Source organism: Triticum aestivum, chromosome 5D (genome assembly GCF_018294505.1).
Source record: "Triticum aestivum cultivar Chinese Spring chromosome 5D, IWGSC CS RefSeq v2.1, whole genome shotgun sequence".
In the NCBI taxonomy this organism is placed as follows: Eukaryota; Viridiplantae; Streptophyta; class Magnoliopsida; order Poales; family Poaceae; genus Triticum; species Triticum aestivum.
In genome coordinates, this window is record NC_057808.1 from 542,028,058 (window position 1) to 542,055,468 (window position 27,411).

General features: G+C 47.5%; 3 protein-coding genes across 3 annotated transcripts; all 3 read left to right on the top strand.

The window, feature by feature from the left end:
* Positions 1 to 1,776: 1,776 nt before the first annotated feature.
* Positions 1,777 to 3,956, top strand: LOC123121156 (uncharacterized). The gene is made up of 3 exons (XM_044541080.1): positions 1,777 to 3,201; positions 3,338 to 3,538; positions 3,615 to 3,956. Exons 1-3 carry the CDS (start codon positions 1,780 to 1,782, stop codon positions 3,954 to 3,956), a joined length of 1,965 nt encoding a protein of 654 aa, XP_044397015.1. The 5' UTR covers positions 1,777 to 1,779.
* Positions 3,957 to 10,081: 6,125 nt separating this feature from the next.
* On the top strand, positions 10,082 to 11,409 carry LOC123126335 (anti-H(O) lectin-like). The gene is made up of 2 exons (XM_044546691.1): positions 10,082 to 10,898; positions 11,213 to 11,409. Exons 1-2 carry the CDS (start codon positions 10,082 to 10,084, stop codon positions 11,407 to 11,409), a joined length of 1,014 nt encoding a protein of 337 aa, XP_044402626.1.
* Positions 11,410 to 14,366: 2,957 nt separating this feature from the next.
* LOC123121157 (putative cysteine-rich receptor-like protein kinase 35) lies at positions 14,367 to 23,640 on the top strand. The gene is made up of 6 exons (XM_044541081.1): positions 14,367 to 14,445; positions 16,749 to 16,978; positions 17,068 to 17,278; positions 22,848 to 23,109; positions 23,203 to 23,344; positions 23,440 to 23,640. The coding sequence occupies exons 1-6, from the start codon at positions 14,367 to 14,369 to the stop codon at positions 23,638 to 23,640; spliced, it is 1,125 nt and encodes a 374-aa protein (XP_044397016.1).
* Positions 23,641 to 27,411: the final 3,771 nt, after the last annotated feature.

Sequence of the window (27,411 nt, forward strand, 5' to 3'; positions counted from 1 at the left end):
ACCGTGGGTAGCTTGGGGACTCTGAAAGATTGACTCATGGATAGCCTTACGTCATGCGTGCCATATGGACCAAAGCGTGACCGCTGTGAGGACGAACTGCTCATGTGATAACAGTTGCATCAGTGTAAACAGCCACTGCCTCGCGCTCAGTTCCTTGTTCTCTATGATTTTATGTGTAATGTCCTCCTCAATCAGAGCCCACACACTCCTTGATGATGAGCACTCCAATAGAGAATGACGCCAAGAATCCCGGGATCCGCACAACCCGCATTGGTCGGAGTCGGCCATGTGGCGGTGTGCCCTAACATCATTTGTTGGCAAGGAGTGTAATGCTTGATTTTTTTTGAGGGAGTAACCAAGCTTTATTCATCAAACGCCACAAACACAAATGGAATACATCTCTGGTCGTGGGGTTGGCCCAACCAAATGTGTCGCCCCGGACCTAAAGGAAAAGCATGCTTGGCTAGTCTATGTGCCTCTACATTAACGACACGGCCTTCAAAAGTGAAAACACAATTTAAAGAAATAACTCTACTATGAATCTCAGTGATAATGGCGCCGCTGCTTCCCTGGCTTTTGTTGTTAATTGCTCCTACTACACCCTTGGAATCTGAGGCAATTACTAGGTTGTTGATGTTAAGATCCTGAGCCATGGCCAGCCCTTCCCGACATGCAATAGTTTCCAGTATTTCAGGGTCATCAACTCCTGCGATCACGAGGGACGAGCTCCCCAAATATGCTCCTGTTTCACCCCGGCAAACTGCAGCAACTGATCCTCCCAGTCCCTTTCTGCAAGCAGCATCAACATGAACTTTTGCGTGACCCGGCGGTGGCGCTTTGGGGCGTTGGATTGTTGTAGTGGTTGTTGGAGGAGCTCGTTGCTTTCGTTCCTGAGGTTCTGCCAGTATACTCAATTCAGCAAGGTATCTACTGATGAAACCATGGATAGCTTGTGGGCTTTGGAATATTCCTTCATGTATGGCTTTCCTCCGTGCCGCCCAAATAGCCCAAAGTGTGACCGAAAGCTTCACGAATAACTCATGTGATAATGAATCAATAAGAGTGAACAACCACTGTTTTGCATGTGGTTCGGTGATGGTCGCTAGGGTTTGCGCCATCTCATCGTCCACCAGAGCCCACGTGCATCTTGACATAGTGCACTCCAACAGAGAGTGTCTCCATGAATCTGGCGCGCCGCAAAGCCCACATGAACTAGACTCTGACATATGCCTATGTGCCCGAACGTCATTAGTTGGTATTTAGTGCTTGAATAGTCTCCAAAGAAACATACGGACCTTCCCAGGGACTGCTGTTTTCCACAATCTCTTCCATTGCACTTCTTCCGTTGCCAAGTTGGATGTGCCCGGCCTACTTTCCAACCAAGATTCCCTTCTCTGTCTAGTGCTAACCAGCATGCGATATGCAGATTTGACCGAGAAAGTGTCATTCTTCTCATGGCTCCAACTCCAAAAATCATCAACGTTCATTGTGCAAAGAGGGATACCCAGAATGATTTTCGCGTCCATGCTGAGAAAAGTCGCTTGGATCTTCTGTTTATCCCAAGCCGCAGATGTCATGTCAATCAGTTCAGAGACATAGGTTTTCTTTGAGACAGCGTTCAGAGACATAGGTAATGCTTGATAGACAAGATAGATTGAGATATGGTTGCCTCGTGGGCCGTGGTATCCGAAATTGGGCCGACCCGAGTGACAGTTAGGTTTCTTTTGTTCACGGCGTGGAGGAGATGTTCACGTTTCCCTAAAAAAAAACGTTTTCCTGATGGAAGTGCGATCAAGGCGTCGCCTCAGGCGCTCGCCGCCGCCGCCGCCGCCGCATGGAGCACTCCCAGTGTGTGATCTTAACGTCGATGACCGCATCAGCGCCCTCCACGACGACATGCTCCTGCTGGTACTCGTGCGCCTGCGCTGCGCCAGCATGGCGGCGCGCACCGACGTCCTCTCGCGCCGGTGGCGTGGCCTCTGGGCCCGCCTCCCCGATCTCACCTTCCGCTACGTCCCGCCCGGAGGGATCGAAGCGGCGCTCTCCCGCGTCGCGCTCCCCGCAGCAGTTTCTCTTCTCGACATCCGTTTCCCGGGTTTTTCGTCGCCGGCATGGGGAAAGGCCGACGACGTCCGCGCCAAGTCGCTGCTGCGCGCCGCCGCGCGGCTCTCGCCGGAGGAGCTCGTCTTCACCCTCTCGTCGTATACTGCAGTAAAACCAGGCCGTCCCGTCGAAATCGTCGTGCCATGCTTCCGCCGGGCCACATCGATGGAGCTGGATACGAACAGCCTCCGCCTCAAACCGCCGCCGGCAGGCCAGCTCCCCGTGCTCGAGAGGTTGTCTCTCTCCGGCAACATTGTTGACCTTGGCACCATGCTCAGCCGCTGCCCACGGCTACGCGTGCTCAGGGTCACCTTCCGTAGCACGAATCCCGACTCGCTTGAAGCGGCTCTCTCCTCTCTTGAAGCCGCTGTGGCGCTCGGCCTTACGGTGTCCCTCCTCCACATCCACCACACTAATATTGATTGGTGGAGGTACAGTATTGGGGCTGCTCGCTTCTCCTCCCTTCTCGGTTCCATGGCAAGGGTCTCCCCTCAGGAGCTCGTCCTCGTCGACGGCTACCACGAATGTTATAATATTGACCTGCCTTGCTTCCGGCGCACAACGGCAATCCAGATGAGATTGTACACCGTCCGCTTCACACATCTACCGGAGGATCATTTCCCTGCGCTCGAGAGTCTATCCCTCGAGGGTTGTTGCACCATCCCCGACCTTGCCACATTGGTCACGCGATGTCCTCGCTTGCGCGTTCTCAAGGCAACCATAGATGATCATACAGACCATGTCACAGTCTACTCGACGTCGCTACAGGAGCTTTACATCAATGCCGCTAAAGACACAGAATGCCGGGGCATTGACATTGTGACTCCGTTGCTTAAACGGCTGAACCTGGAGGTCAAGGCTGACATGGACCTCAGCATGTCTATCTCGACACCTATGGTGGAGAGGGTCTCGTTGACGCGCTCGTATACAAATTCGCCTCTTTTATTTGGTTTTTGGTCGCTCAAGAGCATGAGATTGGAGACCACAGAGAGCTACAAATACTACAAAGATGGGGGTCTCAGCAACATCAACTACCAGGAAGCCGCGTGTTCGCAGCCCCCTCGCATTCATTCCCTGGTCTTTAGCATATTTGCCGATGTACGCCTCTTGTCTGTCCTCTTACTCAGTCCACTAGATTTGTCGGCTATACTTGCATATATACTTGAAGGTGTTGAAGGTGTGTTTAAATTCTTGGCATGATACCATCATGCTTACTAACTATTTTGTTTTGCAGAATAATTTTCATTTGGGTGCAGTGCCGCTGAACTTCGCGCATGAGATGAAGAAACTTCTGATCACCAACTATTCTATGTTGGAGCTACATCTCAGCACAAAGGGGCATGTTCTTGGAGCATTGATGTTGCGTCTTCTTGGGATGCACCAAATTCGAACCGCTATACAGAGCCTTAAGGTTATCCTATCAGGGTGGTGCAGGGTAATTCTCCATGATGCTTATATATCTTACACACACTACTTTTTCAGAATACATTCTAATGGTTTTTATGTTATAGATGTCACAAACATCAAAATGTCTTGAAAATTGTCTTTGTAATGAGCCCAACAACTGGAGGAGCCAAAGTATCTCCTTGACTCATCTTGAAGAAGTAGAAATCGACAACTTCGGCGGAGGGGACAGTGAGATTGATTTCATCACAATGATATTCGGATGGGCGCCAGTGCTTAAAGGAATGACCATCAGGCTGGCGCATGGCATGAAACAAAGTGACACTGAATTTTGTGTCATGAATATTAGCATTATATGTTTGGTGTATCCTTCTGTTGATTGCTTTATTTATCCCAGCTATTATGGTGAACTAGTTTGGCGTACGCCCATAAAATTACCATGCTCTTAGATGCAAGGTGGCCATGCCTGAGTGGTTATCGGGCATGACTAAAATCATGTGGCTTTGTTTGCTTTCAGACAAGAAATTTTTCTTGGTACGGTGTAGCAAGAATATTTTACACTCGGACTCATCTCAGTCTTAATAAGGAACTTAGTCCCTGTATAATATCCGACTGAAGATTTCAGTATGGGAGATGCAACTATGACCATCTGCTAATCTTTATATACTTGGTTCCGTCTCATCCTATTTGTTTTGAAATTATATATTGAACTAGCTTGCAATGAGATTCTTTTTATTTTCTTATTCAATTATGTAAACTACTTTTGAGCTGAATATAAGGCGCATTTGGAGTCATTCAATGTAAAAAAAGACCTCAAATATATGGTTTTAGGGGAAAAAGACCTGAAAGATATGATTTCAGGAACTACAATCTTTCCCTAATAATAAAGCAGCTATTGCTTCTGCTAGTCTGTACGAGACAATGCTCTCCTCTTTCTCTGCTGTGTCCGCCGCCGCCTGCATCACCTCACCTCTCCGTCGTGCCTCCTCCTCTTCCTCCCTATTTTTCCTTCTCCTTTCTTCTCTCATCGGATCTCATCCCCACCCCCCCTTCTCTTTCTCTTCTCTGCAAGAATGCCATGGATCAGGACTCGTCGCCGGATCCCGATTTGCCCAGCCGTCGCACCCCTCTGAGTTGGATCCGTCCTTCGTGCACCACATGCTCTGCTACCGGCCGCGTCCACGCGGAGGAGCTGCCGACATCGCCTGTCGTTTCCCGGTCCGCAAAAGATCGGCCATGCCCGCCTCGAGTTCGTCTTGCAAGAAGATGCTCGCCCGCGATGTTCGTTGACCCCCTGCAGCCGTCCGTCCGCGTAGGGTACCCCGCCGTCAGTCCTTCTCCCACGTCGAATCGCCACACCTTCTCATGTAGCTCTGGTAGTGCTCTGGAGGCATACCTCGGTAGCCATCAAGGCAACCACCGCCGCCTGCGGGTGCAACGAGGCGGAGGAGGACCTCCTGGTAGGGCTTGGCAGCGTGGAGGCGTCGAGAAAAGGAGACACCAAGGTGCCGGTAGGGCGCCCACTGCTGGTGGTGCTCAGCGAGGACGAGTGCCGGAAGGGGTGGAGCGGGTCGCCAATTTCTGGTAATATTTTTTATCTTTCTTTCAGATGTTGTAATTGATACGGATGAACTTAAAGGTAGAATTTCTAATCTTAATCTTGCGGTGTTCAAGAAGGCGCCCACAAAATCAATTGACACCATCCCTTCTCTGGTTATGCACACAGATCAGGGGAGACATACTGGCCTGGACAATCTTTAAACCATGAAGCCCTCTCACGGGTCAGACATTGAACACATATTTCTTCTTTTAGACAGTGAAGAAAATTTTCCTACAGATGTGATTGGTGAGGAAGGTTTGTCTTAAGGGAAGGAGAATGAAGGATTTACTGCTTCAGATCTGTTGAAAAATCACTCTGTACAAAAAATGCCATTTGAAGATAGACATGTGTCCTTGAAACAGCAGACACGTAGTGAAAGTAGTGCCTCTTGTAGGAAGTCAACTCTCAGAGAAGCAGAAATTGTTGTGACAACACTCAGTTGGTGTGGAGGTGATATATATGCAGTTTTCTCACAAACTGCTTCAGCTATCAAACATGGAAATTTCTCCGAGCAAGATTTGTTTGAAGTTGTTATCGATGAAGCTGCACAGGTGGGGTCTCAGACTCTCAATACTAATTGTTCTCTTTAAATCAAGCTAGCTTTATATTTTATCTGAGCTTATTTTGATTTACTCCTATTTAGGCTTCTTTAGCGTTGTTCGTCGAAGAGATAGTGGCGGCGCCGTGTGCCACTCAGTGGTCCTTCAGGGAATCGCTCAAGGTGCTCGATGCTGACATCCAACACACCAGCTTTGTTCACGTCCAGTCTCTGCAGGACGTCAGACTGCTCGAGGGACATAGACAAGGAGTGGGGGGTCTGCGTGGAGTTCAACAACAACAGGGGTGGGAACAAGAACCTGATCGCCTCGCATACTTTCATTTTGTTTCTGTCATGTTCAACCATAGCAACCATGTTTGGTGTTTGGTTTAATGCGGTCTTCAGAGCTAGCTTAGTCGATACTAAAAGTTTCATGTTATCAAGTGCTTCACCTGTCACCCCGGAGCTCCTTTGTTCAGATGTCTATGCCATGTAAGTAAGTTGGCGTAACCGTCATTTATGGACAATTTGCAGCAAATTCTGTATCTGCCTACAGTTTTGTGGTTGGTTCTTACAATGCCTGACCTTCACCACATACATGTAAGTATTAGAGATTTACAAGGTTAATTTTTTGTTTGGAATTTTACGTGGCAAGTTCACCACATACATGTAAGTGAACTTCATGAGGTTTTAAACTGTAAAGTTAAGTTGCATTTAAATTCTCTTAGATTGACTGCCATAGAGCTTTCAAACTCGACTGGCAATCATGAGGCTTTGCATTGCATGTCTACTGTAGCAAAATGACTACATATAATTCCTTATCAACTAGACGAGTAGAAGGAATACACAAACTACTTACCGATTCATAGTTCCTCACACACCAAACAAGAAAACTTGCCAATTTATACATTCAGTGCATGAGCAGACGATCTTTTTGTGCAAATGAACAACTATATTTCACTAAACTGCCTCCGGCCAAATGATTGTGCTAGCTATAATCATTCAACCATGTATTTATAAGCTAAAAATTCATATTTGAGATTGGTCTGGATCAATGATAGACATGTCCAGGCTCCAGATTATTCCATGAAGCATATTATGATTATTCCTTTGTCTGGTTGATGATTTTGGCTGCAAGTGGTTTTTTTGCATTCAATTTCATCTTGGATGCATTTGGGTCTATGGGTTCTTTTTTCTTTGCCTGAGGTCTCACACAAGTAGCCATCTTTTCTTTCTCCAGTGATCTTGCTACTCAGTTCTGGCAGTGTTTGCAGTGTTGATAGCCTTTTATCTCTTGATAAGTTAGTAACAGTTGATAAGTTAGTACTCAGTTCTATGGACATTTGAATTGTTATTATGTTTTGCTTACTACAATATTATAGATTTTGCTCTAGATATTTGAAGACTTGCATGCTGAGCGTCAGTATCCAGCCTGGCGCATTATGGTTGGGCCTTCCAACTTCTATTCAGCTGCCTGTATTAGGAAATTTATGAAAATGCTTTGTTCTTTTGTTTATCAATGTCTTCTGTTCTTACATAAGCGAACACCCTCAGGTGTTGGTTTTTCATTTCTGTTTGACGTCATTAAATTACAGTCTTACCTACTTTGAAATGGTTCCAGCGTGTGCTTGATGCATTGTTCCCCTTAGTTTGGAGGAACATGTGCTATTCGTGGTGCTTTTGGTTGTGAAAAAACTTTCTTTTGGCGGTCACTTTAATTATGAGGTCATCACCCTACTGCCATGTTGTCATAGCTGCAGAAAAAAGCTCCTTCTATAGCATTTTCTTGGTATCATCTCTATATACCGCTACTAAGTTTAAAAATCTCCACAATACTACAATTTTGAAATTGTGGTTTATGTGGGATGCGGTGAAAGTCAAAATGAGATGGCCAAGGTTCTCATGGATTTCCGCCAATCGACAATGACACTGACCGATGAATGTGAAGAGTGGAACCGCTCCAAGTGTGTGGTGAGCTCACCATGGTCTCCTTACTCTAGATTGAGAGCTAAAACAACTACCCCGCAAAAAAGAGAGCTAAAACAACCATCCGATGACCCACTTTGGATAGAAGGTACATCGGGGACCTGTTTAGGGGGACGAGGAGGAGCTCGTGATTTTTAGGTTGGCCAAATGGGGAATCATGTAAGGACGACACGCTAGGGTGTCCGACAAATCCTGTGCGGAAGACTTGCAGTCCGGGATTTTCTTCCGTTGCAACGCACGGGCATGTGTGCTAGTTATAACTGAATAAACGAGTAATGCATGAACTTGCTGTGTCAACTTTTAGTTGTATGTCTCATAGTTCGTCTATGCGAAGATTCCATGTAATTATTTGATGTTTATAATGTTATTTTATTGGTATCGACTTGTCGTGCCATCTGCATTTCGGTTTGGTGCATCCGCTCTTGTGTCATTTGGACGACTAGCACAAATGTTTGTGCATACATCTACAAATACCAAATGACAAAGATGGTGGCACGTCGCGTCTCCTCGCCTCTCAGTCCGCCATCAACATCTGGTTAATCTTGTTGAATTTGACCTATTTCTCATTGAACTTGAACTATTGTAGTACTAGACTTATTTGCATACTATGTATGGATGACTTATTTGCATACTATGTATGGATGATGTGTGCTATTTTCTATCAAAACTTTGATGACTTCGGTCATGTTTGATGGATTTTATCCGGTTAGTTGAACCCCGGCTTGAAATGTACGCGAATAGCGTTGGATGACTGACTCCCAATCCGTGTTCGTGGACTGGTTCCCCATCCATGGACAGATGGGGTGCCCGTTTTGTGAGTCTATGTTGAAGATGCCCTTATTGCCTTTATATTGTTCTACTCCGTAACAACGCACATATGTCCAATTAGATAATCAAGACTTGACTACGCTTGTTATGTATGATGTGCATTTTTTTGATTGGAGACATATGACAGAAGCTAGAAGCCGGGTCACCCTCCCACGTTGCCACGAGAATTGGTTGCAATATATTTCAGCGAGATTTGATTATATGAATTGACAATATATTGCATATCTTTGACCACATCATGTGTGCCCTCGGTCGAAAAGGGTTAGAAAAAAGCCGATGTATGTAATTAATTGCTTAACATCATATTTGTCCTCAGTTGCTAGTTGAAACGGGTTAGAAAAAAGCCGAGGCATGCTGCATGCAATTAATTGGTAAGGGTAATTTGAGTGATGTGGCATTAGTGATGAGATGGCATAGCTGTATATGCTCTAAAATAGCGATTTATATTGTGGTGCGTTATTTTTATTAGAGACGTACTCCTCCTGTCTCATAATATAAAAGCGTTTTTGACAATAGTATAGTGTAAAAAACACTCTTATATTATGGGACGGAGGGAGTACAATAGAAGCCCAGTCCAGTTGGCAGGTGCTAGCCGAAGTTTCAAGTTGCTCAAGTATATTAAGCTGGAATCGGCCTCTGGGTCGCGAATCGAATGGTACACGACTTAGTTTTGGAAGATAAGCCACCAAAAGAGGGAGATAGTGGCTGATGGTCAGAACAAAAAATTAAGTCCTGCTAATTAACCCAAGTTGCCAAGATGCTCATGTATATTACGCATTTATGCAGTAGTGGCTGATGATCAGCACAAAAATTTAGTCTTGTTGACTGATTGTTTATTTATCTTTAAGTAGTGCATCCGCGTGTGAAAGAGGGCGTATCGTCGTTGGAGACAATTAGAGAAAGTGCTCATCGAGATGCGCATGCTGGTGGAAGTCGCTTGCTAGTTCCTAGTTGCATGGTCAAACAACTTGCTTATATCAGATGCTCAATGTTTTTTTAACAAAAATGATAGACATACGGAAGAAGGCTACAGAAATAATCTTTTAGTCCACGATAACGTTTCCTTTCACTGAACGCACATCAATATCAAGTCAAGTCTAACCTTGAACTTTCTCACAAAAAAGAAAAAAACTAGCCTTGAACTGGGCTACATTCTTACAAATGTGTGTGTCATCTCCTAATTCATAAACCCCCCCCCCTCCCCCAACCAGGTGGCGACACCACACCTCTGATTTCCTCTGTAGCCTTGAATCCGTAGAAAAACTACCCGTAACTGTAGAATTTCTCCCTTTTAACAAATACTCCCTCTGTCCCATAATATAAGAGCATTTTTGACACTACACTAGTGTAAAAAAACGCTCTTATATTATGGGACGGAAAGAGTAACTTTTGTTGGTCCTCGGAGCTCCATGCATCAATGGACGTGAATGTGGCGCGAAGGCTGCGGTTAACTTGAGTGACGACTGACGATTATCCAGTCGTCGTCTACTCGTGTACCTTGGTCTTGATTTATTCTTTCCTCAAGTGCTGCATCTTCATGAGAGCACCGAGCACCAAGCCCACGTTCAGCTCAGAACACTCTAGCTAGGTGGCCCCTCGTCCATCGAGTTTCCCCTTGCATCATGGCGACGGCGGCTTCGCGTGCACGCAGCAGCATCCTCGTTTCTGTTTGCGCTGGGTGCTTCCTCCTGCTCTGCTTGTCGCGTGATGCAGCCGCCTCACCTCTCTCCTTCAGCTTCGACTTCTCCAACAAATCCACCTTCGGCTCAAGAATCCAAGTCATGGGCGACGCGCTCCAGCAAGACAACCTGGTCGACCTCACGGTCGACACCTCGTACAGGCGTGGTATCCACTATCTCAAGGGGCGGATGTCGTACGTCGACCCCGTGCCCTTCTTTGACACCACCACCCACGAGTTGACGAGCTTCGTCACGCACTTCACCTTCGCGATCAAGCCCATCCAAGGGGAGATAAGGGGGGATGGCATGGCTTTCTTCCTCTCCAGCTTCCCGCCGACAGTGCCGGCCAACTCGACCGGGGGCAACCTTGGCCTCATTGTCCAGGGTGACGGGAACGCCTTGGGCGTAGACCGGTTCGTCGCCATCGTGTTCAAGACGTTCAACAACTCGGACCACATCGGCATCGACATCAACTCTGCCTTGTCCTCCAAAAATGAAACGGCATTGCCCGACTTCAGCCTGAATGGCTCCATGACGGCGTGCATCACTTTTAATGGCACCACCGGCATGATCGACGCCTCCCTGCAGTTTAATGACAACCGTTCCCTTGGCCCCTTTAAGGTTAGTTATCAACTACCCGATCCCACATCCTTGCTCCCGCCGGAGGTGGCGGTGGGGTTTTCTGCAGGCACAGGCGACTACTCCGAGCGCCATCAGATAATGTCCTGGTCCTTCACCACAACTCTTCCTCAACGCAAAGGTATATCTATACTTGTACTCCCTCCTAGTGTCAAAAACGTTCTTATATTTTGGGACGGAGGGAGTAGCTTTTAAGTTTCATACAAAGCTAGCAACTTTCATTTAAAAATACATTATTTTTAACACATTTTTTAATCTCTAAAAGTCTTTTCTCAATATAAAAGGTTATAGATTCAATTTTTTTTTTGCGGATGAAAGGTTCATTCATCGAGGAAGAATGTCATTCTTCCAACAATTAACATCTATTCTTTTTCTAGCTGTTTTATATAGGTCTTTGTTTCACGGGTAAAACTTGTATTACTCAATTCATAACAGGACTGCAATCAAAGACGTTAAGATCAATGGCTACCCGAGGGCCAGACCCAAGCCTGCATATAGTTTGCCAAAGCATCACTAACTTTATTTTGAAAACGACTAACATGAGTAATACACTAATTCTACAGAGACTCATCATGTACTTGATCTCCTGCACAAACTACGAATTCAGCGATCTGTTCGCATCGCTTGCTTGAATCATCTTAACTGCCACAAGAGAATCAGGCCCGGTTCTTTTGGCTGATTCTGTTAGAATCTTGAGAATCGACCCACCACCCAGCTTCTCTCAGAATCTTGAACCCATTTTTTTTGACAATCCTAGCTGTTTAAATCCTAACTAGCTAGGATTGTAAAAAAATATATGGGTTCAAGATTCTCAAAGAACCTGGGGGGAGGCCTGATTCTCAAGATTCTGGGAGAATAGGCCAAAAGAACTAGGCCTCAATCTCAATTGCCACGGGTAAACATGTCTGTAGCAGGTTTTGGAGCGCGCACGCGGGGGGGGGGGGGGGGGGGGGTGGCAAAGAGATACCCAGAATTTACTATCTTAATTGGCAGTCCTGAGCGCTCACAAGATTACCAAATATTCATTGAACAACTAAAGGAAAGGCTTTTGATCACACACTTGTCGTCTGGGGACCGCCCACATTCATTCATTTCATTCATTCATTATTCTGTTGTGGATTCGAACCACTAGCACAAATTTGATTTCGAGTCAAAGGGCACTTTTTTAGGATTTCTAGTCCTTTTACCTTTCAGAACCTCTCTTTCTAAGTTTTTTTTTCAAAACCAGTTCATATCACTTGTCTTTATGGTCATTCAGAATCTCATCGAATACTAGTAATGTTTTCGAAGAGAAAATAGAAGCACTAGAGAGCTCAAGTTCACTTCATTAATCACAAGATGCAAATGAAAACGGATGTGAGCGGAGCGGAAACGAGGATTTAGGTATATAAGGAGACGACCCGCCAAGCAAGCTAGCCTGATACCGTCTTTCATTGATGTTTCTTCCATCAATTATCCGGATTTATGCCGTATATCAACATATTATGGGTTCGAGGGTTATCCATTAGGAAAAGACTTGGAAGCAGCCATCCTTTGAAGAAAGCGTAATAGCTCACTGGTCTAGCTCCATGGCACCGAAAATGTCTCAGGGCTCAAGTGATTCACCGAAGCGACGCTGCTGTATTGTTGTATTCTGCTGGGATGTGCAGAGACCGAAAGCTAAGCTTTTATAAGCTATTAAGGGAGACGCTTTACTGTCATCTGACTTGGGATGGAGCCCTTCAGTAGACTTATTCCATCCATCTTACTCCGAGGGACCGTAGAACTGGAAGCGCCTTCTAAACAACTCGAGAAGTCTTTCTCGTTTTGTCAATATCCAACAGCTTAGTGTACAAGGTGCTCACACATGAAATTCCCTTTTGAAGGATATCCTATTTGACTTTTATGCCATTCTTCCCAGTGAACTCAACGATTCCTTCCCTGCGACTTTTTGACCCATTTTGCCTTTCTTGGTTGGTGGGTGTATCCGTCCCGGACATCTACAACGTCCTCTCATGCCTTGGGGGGGGGGGGGGGATTCTTTGACCGGCTTTGCTTGTTTCGTGATTCACGTAGATTGGAATTCACTCCAGCTTGATGACCTCACTTCTCTTGGGAACTTGCTTCTTCCTTCACCGAAGTTAGTAGTTAGCTTTTATGGGTTTGTTCTTGACTATCCCCACAAGCTTCTCTTATCTACTGGAATGCAAATAGGAGTGAAACAAAACTAAAGAAAAAGATTAAAGAATAACGTTTGACAAAATGATTAATGCAAAATGATCCATTAAAGAAAACCGAGGATCGATGTAATTTAATTTCAAAAAGATGTTGTTGCAGCCGAAGAAAAAGTGAAAGGGCAAGTAAATAATCTAAACATGCGGGTAAGCAGCAAAAAAAGAATTAAAAAAAAAGATGACCCCTTCTTTCTTCCCTGAGCATGCATTACCGATAAATATTCATTCTTTCGCTCGATCACTTCCTTTTCCACTAACTGATTGCTTAGGAACCTTAGCGTGCGATCTGGGATGTTTCCCTCTAGACTTTGGACGCTTGACTCCAGTGGAATTCCATTAACAAGCCGCGCCCTTGCTTGGATGAAAAAATGTGCTAACGAGTGACATTCCATACACGCACCCTATTGCTTCCAAAGCTTCCCAGCATGAAAAAAGCTCTCTCAAAAGAAAAGAAAAATGATCAAACCCTGCCCATCACGCAACACCATACCCAGTCCAGCACGTCCATCCTCCGAGAATGAACCATCAGATTTCAATTTTAACCCAACTTTTAGAAGGAAAAACCCAGCCGATCGAGTTGATCCGTTGATCTACGTTCATGCTCCAATCTATTTGGAATTGGTACGTGTTATTTTCGTTCCTCGTATATAGAGACCAACACACTGGAAGCTAAAAACACCAAACAAAAACAAGGCCAAATGGTCATCGTGCAAGGTAGAGAATTATCTCTGGACCACCCTTTGATCATATTGATGCTATATTTTGATGGTATGCATGCTGCTTTTATTACATAATAATATGTACAAGAGTTCCATTAGTGCTTGCTATATTCCTGCACATACAGAGTACATGATAATCTAGTGAAAGTACCTGGTCTTGGATATGAATAACCATATAATTTAATTAGACTAGGATAATAATTGACATTAATTCTTCAATACAATCTCTAATCTGGTAATTGTCAAAATAATAACATTATTTTGAGAACTACAAGTCCACATTTAAGAATTGGAAAATCATATGAGCCCAAGATAAAATTAGACGCAGTGTATTGTCATTTATATAATTATTATGTAGAAAGAATACAATCAGATTATGATGTAAATGATATTTTACAAACTTAATTAGTATTGTGAATTAAATATAAAATCTCGAAATTCATTTAGAAAAACAATCCATAAGCACTTCTTCTCGAAACAGACTTTCGCCCAGCTTGATAAATAAAGCAACAAAGGAATAAAGTACAAGGCCAAACGATACAATATGGTGAGATAGCTCTCTTACAAAGTCGATCCCATGATAACCGGATCACGCAGAACGCACTCAACTATGCTACTAGCAAAGAACACAGGAAGATCTGAACACACACCCACGCTATGACCGAGGTTGAAGCTCAAGTTGAAGCTATTGTGGTGACCCATGTTGCACCACCAAACTCTGTGGGGGATTTTCTCGGTAAGGTTACTCGTGTGGTTCCATACCCTCTGCTTGGGACACCGATACCCTTGCAGTCAGAGAAAGATGGTGGAATAAATCCTACGCTATCCTATGTTTTCATAATAACAATGATACTCAACACCACCCCCCCCCCCCCCCCCCCCGCGCACGCAGACACAACGGTAGCGACGCAGACGGTGAGACTGGAGAAGAATCCAAAGGCAAGCCGATGGACACCCCCACAGTCGTAACGGTTGATGCATCGCGGAGTCGAGGCTGGAGTGGAAACCGACGAGGTTGCTCAAGCATGGCTGTAGCCCTTTGTGCCATTTGTCGAGGTAGCCGAGAGCGTAGGGTGGTGTAGTCGTTGTTGAGGTAGCCATGCGAGGGTCGATGTCGAGTCAGGGTGGCCGGTGTCAAGGTAGCCACCATGGACTGGGAAGAAGAGCGGCGGCGGCTAGGTCAGAAGCGCGGCGACAGTGCTCGAAGTAGGCGAGGAAGATCCCAACAACGTGACGAAGACCGGCACGGACAGTGGCGTTCCCGCGCCTAGGGAGGCGGCGCGACGCATACCACGTAGAAGTCAACGCGCGGGGACGACGAAGTGGACCGCGTGCCGCAACGATACGGCCTGAAGGAGCGACGCAGCGACATCGCGCGAGTTGGGGCGATGGCGGGGAAGACCTCAGGGCGGTTGCAGGGACCGTGTGCCACGCTCGCTATGGCCCGACGGGGCGACGCAGCGGCAGTGCGAGGGTCGATGCAGCCTCGGGGACGGCCTGGAGCGGACGGCCTCGAGGCGACGGTTGACCGCGGGCCGCGGCACTACGGCCCGAAGGGGCGACGCAGCGGCAGCGCCGCGGGTCAGTGCAGCCGCGGGAAGAACCACGGGGCGGCGGCCCTGCAGCCCAACGGGGCGACGCAGCGGCAGCCTGTTGCTCGATCGGCGGAGGGGCGCGCTGAACTCGGGGACAGGGCGGTGATGGCCGGCGTAGATCGACGAGCGGGCCGACGCGTGGACGACGGCCGTGAGGGGCCGCCTGTCGCGCAAGGCCGCCGGGTCGGGGCGACGGGCGGACGGCGGCCGTTAGGGGCCGCCTGTCGCGCGAGGCCGCCGGGTTGGTGAAGAGGCCGGCAGGTCGCGCCGGTGTCGGAGTAGAAGCGCACGGGGGTCGACCGCGACGGTGGGCGACACAAACCGATCAAGTATAGATCGGAAAACCAAAAAGATAAACGCCGATCAAAACGACCGGCGAGAGAGCGAAAAAACCCGGAGCAAGGGCTCAGGAAAAAGACTCTCTAGGGTAGCCAGCCAACACGACCGGCGGACGAACCCTAGATACGGGCGGCGCAGCCCCCGGCGGCGGTCATGGAGGTCGACCGCCCCGGGGGCGGCGCGCGGGTGCGGAAACGGCGGCGGCTAGGGTTTAGAACCCGGAAACTGATACGATGTCAGAAGGGAGAGAGAGGATTGGTGGAATAGTTCGTTCGTTGTATTGCTTGAGCCTCGTGGGTATATATATAGGAGTACAAGGTCGTCTTGAAGTACAAGGCAAGGTGAAATAAATCCCACGTTATTCTATGTTTTCATAATAACAATGATACTCAACAGAGGGTGTTGAGCTCAAGATGAAGGCCTACTTGGACATGTATAATAAACCACTCTCATCTCAAGTGGTCGAGGCATTGAAAGCTTTGGCGGCCATCGGAAAGTGGAAGGTGGTCCTGGTAGGATGTCTTTCGCAAGATGATGTATGTCCATGATGCATGGATGCATAGGCGGTGGTCACGCTCGGTATGGAGGAGTCTTTTCGTGAGTGTGGTGGTCAGTTCAATTGCTCTTGAGCTTCGTTTGTTAGTTTTGGTTCTTGGTGTTCTTGTGTCCGGCTCGGACGATGTTCCTTGATGTCGGATGCGTGTGCTTCTTCAAGCCCCTGTCCTCAACCTCTAGTGTCTTTTTTCTGGTTTTTTCACTCAGATCCGGGCATTATGGTTTTCAGCCTAGTTTCTTTTATAAATCTGGTCAATCCATACTTTTCATTTCTCTCTCTTATAATGAAATCGACAGAGCCTGCTTTGCACCGTCAAAAATAAAATAAAAAATAGCATGTAATTTTTCCGAACAAAGTACATGGGAGTTTATTAGTCTATATAGCTCCTGCCTGTAGGCGGCAAGTAATTTGTAGGTCTGCCAGGACTATAAAAGACTGTTACTTTTCCTTTGCCGAAGCAGGGTATATAAGATTAGACGGAGCTCTGTTTTTGGTCCTCTTGGGCTATCTTGTCACACACTTGATGCAAACTCGATTCTGCATGTGCAGGGCAAAGTAGGAAGGCAACAAGGAATGCAATGCTGATTATTGCTGCTTGCAGCATTGTTTTGGTGGCTGGGTTCATCGTTCTCCTCCGGCGCCGTTGGCTCTTCCCTGACAGGCAAAGCATACAGCTTGGCAGCTTGGGGCCAAGGCAATTTTCACCGAGGCAGCTCAAGCGTGCGACCAACAACTTTTCACATCTGTTGGGCGAAGGTGCATTCGGTCTTGTCTACAAGGTAATCATAACATGTACATCTTGCCAGACAGTACTTAACCTTCACGAAACTATATTAACCATGACGGTGTGCGTTGTTTCGTTCATTAGGGAACCTTGGAAGGCAAAGAGGTGGCTGTAAAGAAACTAAGTCCCCGCATGGTTGGAGTTGGAGCGACCGACTTTGGCAACGAAGCCAGGCTCCTCATGGCGATTAAGCATAAGAATCTGGTGAAGCTGTTGGGGTACTGCAACAGAGGCGAGAACAGGTTGCTCTGTTTGGAGTATCTCTCCGGCGGAAGCCTCGACAAGCTAATCTATGGTATGATGGATCGCGTGATCGAACTCTTTACAACGATTCACCATGCATCATAGAAACAAACTGTTAATAGCGTCAAGGAGAAACGCTTTATATAGGGACTGCATGTAGCTACCTCAGGTGCCTGAAAATTCAGTGAATTTTCTTGGACGTCCGATCGGCATCCAACGGCCATCGTACCTTCTTCTTCCTCCCACACACCCCTGACCTGTACCGCCCTAGCCGCTTGCTACTGCCCTGCCCTTCCCTCAACCTCCCCCATCGTTGTGCTTGCCACCGCCGTGGCCATCCCTCTAAGCCCCCTTTCTCCAACAACGGCAACGACTACCCCTCCCCTCCCCCCCTCCTGCCCACCAGCACTGGTCAACCCACTTCCTCACTTCCGCTGGGGATGCTGCCACTCACAGCGTCGTCACCGTCTCCGGCGTGGTCCTGGCTCAGCCTCGTCGGGGTCGATCTTTGTCGCTATCGCTCCTCGCGTCATCCACGTCTCCAGCCTCGTCCCAAAATCGACTAGCGTGAGCGAATTTTTCAGGTACCTGAGAAATAGCAACACGCTTAATATATTAATAGCAAAAGAGCGCATGCATTGCAACGCACGAAAAAAATAACAGATGCCCAAATAACCGTGACTCAAGACCCCGATAGGTCCATGTTATTTATTCGAACACGGCATCCCATTTGTGTTGCCACTTATCCTTCTCCCACCCTCGTCAACGGTGGCCTCGGTGCTCACACAATCACAACACGTTTAAATGTGCAATGCTGTCTCTCTCAGTATAAGATGAGAAATCTGTTTTCCTTTTTCCCGTGCAAGGTTTTTCTGACGCGTCCATGCGTTGTTACAGATGATTTCTTTCATATCCAATCTTATTTTACTAAGCTGCTTATTTTGAATCCAGATCTACACCGATACAAAAAGAGAGGCATATCGTGCACCACAGATTAAGACAACACCATAAATGACATTTTTTAAATGGTGAACAGGTAAAATAATATCAATTCATATGATACAAAAAAATTAATTTCATATATAATATGTTAAAATCGGAGTTATGATTTGAAAGACATGACTATTTTAAAAAACATAAGATATGTACCGCGGGTTAATTAAACCAAATATCTGGGTGTTTTCCGCAAATAGTGAACAGATTTTCTGGAGTCACTTAAACCCGGACCGCGGGTTGAGAGATCTCCGCAAAAAGTGAAACATTATCTCTGAAATCACTTAAACCAGGACTACATGTTGATTTTAAGAAAGAGCGGGGGATTTTATGCAGAAAGGCACGACGATGGACCGACATAACCATTCCGTATTAGTAGGTATAGATTGTAGATGACCTATTGTTTTACCATCTATTTGTTGAAAGATATCAAAGTATGCACCACGTTTTAAAGACATGAAACACGAGTTCCCATTTGTGCCACATTTTAACCTTCTATAGTTTCTCTAGACTCTAGCCAAGGAAGCTAAAATTGTGGATACTTACTAGACCCGAGTCAAACAGGTTAATGGCACGTCTCCTCATTATTTGACCATTCTTTAAATAAAAAATTGATGCTGCAGTTCAAGTATATAGAAACAGTGGTTATATGATGTTGCGCATCTCTTCCTAAAAACCATTTGTCTAAAAAATGATGATAATATTTCTGGCATCTGCTTGATTGATGCACACAATTATATAGTATTGATTATTTAACAGTACCGTGCAAAGTCAAGTATTGATGCCGAACAAATTGGCGTACACAAAAATTGAAGTTCATATGTTGCTCTATTTGATAGAAACAAAAAAGACAAAAGTACTTGCACAGATCTTGATGCAAAAAATGGACGACTAGATAAGGGGGTGCAGGAAAGCTTATGCTTCCTCAAATGTTAACCGAGGCGAGCGGCGGCTGGGAGGCACCGAGTGGCATTCATAAATATTAGGACGCTGCTAGGCGCAAAACGACCGGCCCAAATTTTAGTTGCTCAGCGCGCACCCATCGGATTCAGAGCCTTCCAGCTGTTGGATTTGCCTCTCAGGCCCTTTCTTCTACCTCATGCTCGAGTGACCGCGTATAGAAAAAAAAACCATGATGAGCTGCTCACCACGTGTTGCGCGCCTCCTCTATCAGCTGCTCTTTCGCGAGATGCTTCAGCCGTGTTTATCGGTGTCGTCGGCCCTGGCACCAGCAGCGCGTAGCGCCCCCTCTCGCTTGTCACCATCAATTGCAACACGGGGGTTCGTTCTTAATGCTTGCACACCAGGCCATCGTAGCACCCCTGCCAGTCCTGCTAATGTAGCCACCACCGCCCCGCCATTCCAGGAGACTGTCTCTGCTCCATCCTCATCCTCGCTGTCGAAGGCCTGCCTCCGTCGACAATTGCAGCTTTTCTCCTTGATCTCTGCGAACTATTGCCTTCATTCATCACCATGAAAAATGGTATAACAAATTTTCTCGCTGGTCATAGTGAAAGCCGCCGACGATTGCAGCAAATCGTCACTGCCTCCTTCGCGGGTCGCAGCTTCACCATGAAACTGTTGTAGCAAACAACATCGCCAGCCCCAGCTGTCGATCTCGCATTCCAGCAGTTGACGTCGCCGGTTCCAACAATTGGCATCACCGGTTCTAACACACACCCTTGCCGGTTGTGTGTTCCGACTGCAACGGTTGCAGCTCGAAGCCCGTGGTCTCCCCTCTGCTCGAGAGCTCGCAGGCCATGGCCACAAAACGCAGCACGAGCCACACGGGTTCCAGCAACAATGCACACCGGTAGCAGCATTCGTGGACGACCTACAACTCCACACTGTGCCCCCGCGATGGGGGAGCAGGCTTCCTAGCGATGGGGGAGGAGGAAGAGGTGGCGAGCACACCTCCAGGTTGAGCACTTCCCTCTTGCTCGGGCTCATGGCTTCTCCTGAGGAGCCCGCCCCTTACCATCCTTGCGCGCCAACGGGGGAAGAGGGAGATTTGTGGGCAGCGTGGAGCCATTGTCATCGGCGGTAGCAGGTGATGCGTGGCTAGAGCATCGGAGTGAGATAAGAGACGAGGCGAGAGGAGAAAAGAAAGAGGTGTGGCCGCACATCGTATTTAGGAGGAAGAAAATAAGGATGGAGTGGGAAGAGGAGGAAGGTGCATGGGACCACATGGCCATGTGGTGTGGGTTCGTGTTAGGAGACACGAGGGACCGGCCGAAAACTCTGTCGGTTGTCCGGCAGGAATCATTTTCCTAAATTTTCACACTCCAATATATGTCACAAATATTTTTACAATACAGTGTCAACCGGTGTTGAACTTAATATTTTGGGTTCAGATTTACTCCTCTATGTTGCACCTAGCCGAAGTCCTAAAACCCCTCCAACCGGCCTAAATATGCTTGGCGCTTGCGCGGCCGAGTAAAACTGGCGCACCTCTTTCTCCAACCCTCGCGCCTCCGTCATTCCCGCAGCAGCCACCACGCACCGCCGTCGCCATCGATGACCGGCCCTCACGCTGGAATGGGTAGCCAAGATCCTTCCTTTACCCCACCGGCCACCGCCGCCGGAAACCAACCCCGCGCCGAAAAAAGGGTTGGCGATGGAAAAAGTCCAACGGCCACAAGCACCGGCTCCAACCGCGGCAAAGGCCGCCGGGTTGCGACTTCCTCTCTGATGACGGTCCACCGCCCTCCCACCACTCCTGCCAGAATGAAGAGAGCTCGAAAACCGAGGGTGCCAGTGGTGGCCCTCGCCGAGGAGGCCAGGAATAATAATAATAATAATAATAATAATAATAATAATAATAATAATAATAATAATAATAATAATAATAATAATAATAAGACCACTCCGACGCCCCATCCATGTCTAGCACCTCATGCGGCGTCTCCGGTGACCCCTGTGACCACTGCTCTGTTACAGTCGGCGGCCGTAGCCGGCAAGAAGGGTCGCGGACGCCAGGTGCTCGACTAAATGCCAACAAGGTAAAGAAAACCATCTTTCACATTTCGACCAACGAATTTTAGATGGTGATTGTTGTTGGCCGATGGTGATGGGGTTTGTCCGCTTTGTTGTCGTAGTGTGGAGATTAACACAACCACATTCTTGGCATCTTTGGAGTCCTCGACTATGATGGGGCTAGATGGTCTCAATTATGACAATTTGGGATCATTCAGAGGTGGCCGAAGAGATGGAAGAAGAGAAGGAGGACGATGAGGAGGAGGCCAATGGATATGCAGTTGAGGAGGTGTCTGAAACAAGCACGAGGCCATCAAGGTCACGCACCGCCAACTACAATCAAGTTGAAGATGTTGCTCTATGATATGTTTGGATGAACATCTCCATGGGTGCAACAGTTGTAACTGATCAAACCAAGGTTGTGTTTTGGGAGAGAATTGTGGATTACTACAACAACTTCGTGGAGGTGCAATCAAGCCATTCGTAAGGTTCTCTTAGGCATCATTGGGGCACCATTCACGACCAATGCAACCAATGGTCCGGTTGCATCAATCAAGTGAATCGTGCACCACCGAGCGGTGTGCAAGTGGCGGAGTATGGCCCTACATGCAAGAACTATTCAAACATAGGAACACCAAGTCCGGCCACAAGCCTTTCACGTTGCATCATTGCTACAAAGAGCTATGCAAGAATGAGAAGTGGATCGATAGAGCTGCGGAGACCACCCCAAAGAAATCAAGGTTGGGCATATCCGTTGAGGAGGACAACAAGGTGGATAAAGAGACCAACAAAAGACTGGAATATAACAAAATTGCAAAAGAGAGAAAGAAGAGAAATGCATATGATGGCACATACAAATAAGAACTTATGGCCATGTTTGAGGCCAATAAGGTGTTGGCAGCTGAATGCAAAGAAGAGAAGATGGCGAGGTGAAATGAGCTCAAGATGTTGGACATGTTGGAGGATGAGAAATGGATGCCAAGTTGATGGCCGAAGAGAGAAAGTTGAAGGCGAAAGAGCATAGACTTACACTTGAGAAGGAGAGAATTCATGATGGCAGGAAAGAAGAAGATCGTGGTATCATGTTCATGAATCCAACCACAATGGATGAAACCACAAGAAATTATTGAGAGCTCACTCGTATGGAGATCTTGACCCAAACGAAACGCTCTCGTCGGAATGGTGTGGGCGAGAGGATGGTGCTGGTGATGGTGGCCGGAAGGATGGTGGTGGTGGTGGTGGCGGTGAAGATTTCTTCGGCGAGGACTTCGTTTGAGTTCGTGCATGCCATTGGTTGGCTCAATCCTCGACATACACATGTTAGGTTTGTGGTGGTTTTGGATGAAACTTTGTGTTTTAAGTGACGCCTTTTGGATGAACTACGCATGTTTTAATTTGAAAATCGCGATAATGAAACTTGAGAAGTGTTTGAAGTTCATGCGGTTAGAACACAAAATCTATTTTTTTTACTCCACTAAGTGTAAGGGATTAGCTAGGTGCGGCCCCCTATAGAGAAGATAAAGTTTACTCCTCTGACTTTACTCAGCCGGATCCCCTCTATTTTTAGGGATCGGTTAGAGTTGGCCTTAGTTGCATGCACCTATAGCTTCATAAAACCCATGCTGACGGTGTTCTGGAATGACTGTGTCAAGCTAAGACGCCCGGAGGAGGAGGACTTGGCTGGTGCGCACGATACCAAGTAGTACAAGGAATATGTTCGGGCTTGCAATATCTTCATCATGAATTGGACCCTGAACAGAGGATCGTGCACATGGATCTGAAGGCGAGCAACGTGCTGATCAGCCGTAACGAGCGCGGAGACATCACCAATGTAAAGATCGCGGATTTCGGCCTGTCAAAGCTCTTCAGAGCGGACCTAACACACTCCTACACTGAACTGGTCATTGGTCTAAAGTAAGTAGAGACTGTATATGGTAGCAAGATAATAATAATCTCCAGACACTCTGGCTATAGTGCTAACTATTTATCCGTGGATGGACGATGCAGGGCGTACATGGCCCCGGAATACCTTACCAGGGGCAGGATCTCAGCCAAGGTGGACATATATTGTTTCGGCGTTCTTATTCTGGAGATAGTCACTGGCGACTGCGCCAACGTGAATGATTCCTCGGTCGAATTCATCGACCGGGTAAGCGCTGGCCGGCGATCGAGTTGTGAGTTTCAGAGTTTGTGCTCGTCGATCTTAGGAGTACAGTAGATGACTTGTCACAAGCTCATGTGCAGGTGCGCAGGGAGTGGGGCAACGGAGACGTGAGAAGGATCACGGTGGGAAGCTGCTCCGACGACTGCATTCCACAAGCTCGCAACTGCATCGATATAGCGCTGGACTGCATCCAGGAAGACCCCGACCGCAGGCCGGACGCGACAGAGATAGGCCAGCGGCTCTCGCTTTCTCGTACCTGCGCCACAGTCCATGCAAGGTAGTATAAGCATCCACCCAACTCAAGTATTTCTCTCGCATACTTCCTCTGTTTCAATGCATGCATATCTAATATAGTGTCAAAAAACGTCTTACAGTATGGGACGGAGGGAGTACTTAGTAATATGTCGGTGTTAGCATGAGCTCATATCCACATGAACAGTAATATGTAAAAAACTGTTTTTTTTCACAATGAACATGCCTTGTGTTCCACTTCTAACTGCTTGCCAATTTTCATGAAGGTACAATGTGTGTGGTGGTCTAGAGAAAAAAAAAGAATCGGATGCACAAAGAAAGGCATTTTAGAGCACTTGTTTTTTTATCACACACGTCTTTTGTCAGTGAAAACTTGCTTATAGTTAGAACACACGTTATGTTCATTGTCAAAAAATACGAAATTTTATTTCATTTACTACCTTTTACTGTCCATGCCATAGCACATAAGCTTGAGCTCCAAAATGCCTCCTCCTGATATATATATTTTTTTCTTCTCCTTTTACATGATTGACTCAGAGCTTAAGAAGGCGGATGATGTCCATGTTGATGTTGACTGATCCCTTGCAATCCGACTGCGTACATATATTTTGTTTTGTTTTGTCTCTGGTTGGGGGTCCAACATGTATCGTGTCGCTTGATGCCGAGTAAATTGCAAATTACCAATATATTTGTGGACTCTAAATCAATAAACTACCACATTTAGTTTTTTATCTTGCAAAAGTCCGTCATTATTTTTATTTTATTTTGAAAAAACTCCCGATCTATTTATTTTCAATTATGATAGTTCAACGAACATTAGAAATAATAAAAATTACATTCAGAACCGTAGACCACCTATCGACGACTCCAAGCACTAAAGTGAGCCGAAGGCGCCCCGCTGTCATCGCCCCTCCCTTGTCGGAGCCGAGCAAAACTTGTTGCAGTAGACAGTCGGAAAGTCATTGTACTAAGGCCCGATAGGACCAGCGCAACAGAATAGCAACAGCCACCGACAAAGAGTAGCGTAGATCAGAAGAATCCAACCTGAAGACATAAGAACATAGATGAACGACCACCAGATCCGAACAAATCCACGAAAGACAGATTTGCCGGAGACACAACTTCACACATCCACCGACGATGCTAGAAGCACCACCGGAACGGGGCCTAGGAGGAGAGAACCTTATTCCATCTTCAGGGAGTCACCGACGTCTCGCCTTCTTGAGCAGGACACAAACCCTAACAGAACTCCAACAAGATCTAAAAACGAAACCCCCAACCGGCAAGGGTCGGGATCCACTCCGCTCACATGGCCCCAAGGCCGCTATAGATTGTCATCAATGAGGGCGGCCGCCCCTCCCCTCGTTCCTACCTCCTCGTCCGACCGAAGACCGAGCCGGGGTTGCTCCCCGTGAAGAAAGAGCACGAGGACATGGCCGTCGCTGACGAGACAGCCCTCAAGTGGGCGAAGGCGGACTACGTCCGCGAGCAGGTGGAGCGCCAGCGCCGGGCCTACGAGGAGATCAAAGCTCGGCGCCGCGGACGTGAGGAGGGCGGCGTCGTCATCCTCGACAGCGACGATGATGACGCGCCCGGGCCGTCCAAGCCCCCGCGCGTCGGTGACCTTGGTCAAGGGTGCAGCAGGGACGGCGGCGGCGATGATGACGACGACGATGATGGCGGCGACTACACCCGGTTCTACAGGCTCCTCGGCATGTAGAAGGCGGGCGGCGGCGGCGGGATAGTAGGGCTAGGCGTAGTTGTTTTAAATCATGTTTTTTTGTTTTTTGTACGAATTTGAATGAAATCGCCGAGTTTAGACGAATTTTGTGTTGTGTTTGGCTGATTTGAGGGCGCACTGGAGACGGCGGCCGGGAACACGTTCACCCCCACGCCGAAATTAACGTCGGTTCGGCCCCACGGCGGCGCTTTTTCGGCGTCTTGGGGGGCCGAACGTCTAGAGATAGAGCACTTTGTTTATCTCATGAAGAGGAGCCTTCTTCACCGCCGATGAAAGCCAAGTCTGCTAGGAAGCTCGCAACGCTCAGTCCAATTTAGTCATGGAGGCTGGGTGCTGGTCTCCGCTGATTAAGGCAACCCCGATGAAGAAGGCCAAGAATGTTTGAGCTCTCGCTCCCAGGATCAGTTTTTATCTTGTTCTGGTCTATGTAGCCTTTGGTAGCTGTGATTCTGGTTCATCTAGTTTAAGTTTTGCGGATATTTGGTCTTGTCTGCCTCGTGCAGCCAATTTTAGAACTCTAGTTTATTTCTGCCTACTTTTCTTTTTTTTTTCTTTTTCTTGATCAAGACATGCATCTCGACATTAGGCTCGTTTGTGGTTTCATGCATTAGCATTAATGAACCGGGGAGTGATCATGTTTGTCTAAGATAAGGAGTTAACAACAAATTTATTATGTGTATGTTGGGGTGGCTAGGCATGGGCCAACATTCCACTTTTCTTTCATAATTTTTATGATAAAGTAGAAGGACTTGCAATTATTAGCTGCTAAATGCGTACTGAATGACGATGAAACCAGAGGAGACATCTGTATTTTGCACAAAACGGTACTCCCTCCATCCCAAAATTCTTGTCTTAGATTTGTCTAAATACGGATGTATCAAGTCACGTTTTAGTATTAGATACATCTGTATCTAGACGAATCTAAGACAAGAATTTTGAGACGGAGGGAGTACATAGGAGGATGAAAGGGAGCGAGGGTGAGTTGTCGTACTGACCATGGTAAGTAGCAAGGCGAGGTCGGCAACCGCGTGACCAGTGTCGGGACCCGATGACCCGCTGGATGGCGGCCACCCTCGTCGCTCGCTGCGGCCTCCGCCCTGCCACCGCCGCCGTGGTCTTCAGTGGCGACACAACATCCACGACCACCTCCAGTATCCCGACCCGAGCTTCACCATGGCTGCCCCCATCGCAGGCAACTCCAAGACGTGGCCTTTGGCGCGAGGACGAATCAAGAGGAGGAGCCGGTCTTGCGGCGGAGAGGCCGCAATCTGGGACGGGCACGGCACCAACCTTCAAGCAGTGGACAGAAGCTTCAAGCCGAACTCGGGCTTATCGCCCTCCTTCTTTCACGCCGGCGGACCTCTCGCTCGAGGCCGCGACGACGGGACGGGGCGGTAGCCGATCCACTCGATGCCCCCGCTCCCCGCGGTCGACTATCGGCAGGGAAGGTGAAAGAAGAGGAGCGAATACGTATTGGGGCAAGGGTAATACGGGAGCTTCGTGGGTTTTTTATTTATTATTTTTGGCTAGAGAAATGTGTTTAACTGCCTAAATTGAGCTTATCTGAAAAATTACCTTTTGTTTCTTTGCAGAACATCTTTCCAAATAGGCCAGATCCTAGGTTGGATCCTAGTGAGTCACCAACCAGTATGGTTTTCAACATGGCCAACAGGGAAAGAGCAAGAAGAGCTCCTCAAAGGGTCCATGCCCACTGCCTGAGTTGTCTTCATTTGTTGCTGCTGCTGGGGCTGAAATACAACAACCCAGGGTCACTACAGAAATGAATGTTGCTAGGCAGACAAGGGCAAGAACTGAAGCTGACAGTGGAAGAGGAAAGAAAAGGGGAGGCAGAGGAGAGGGAAATCCAAGTGTAAGAAGAGGACGGGGATCAAGTGCAGTCTCAGGTCTAGGAAGAGGTGCCAGTGCAGATGCAGGGTCGGGAGAGGGAGCAAGTGCAGATGTTGGGAGAGGGAGAGGAGCAAATGCAGGAGCTGGGAGAGGGAGAGGAGCAAATGCAGAAGCTGGGAGAGGGAGAGGAACAATGTAGAAGCTGGGAGAG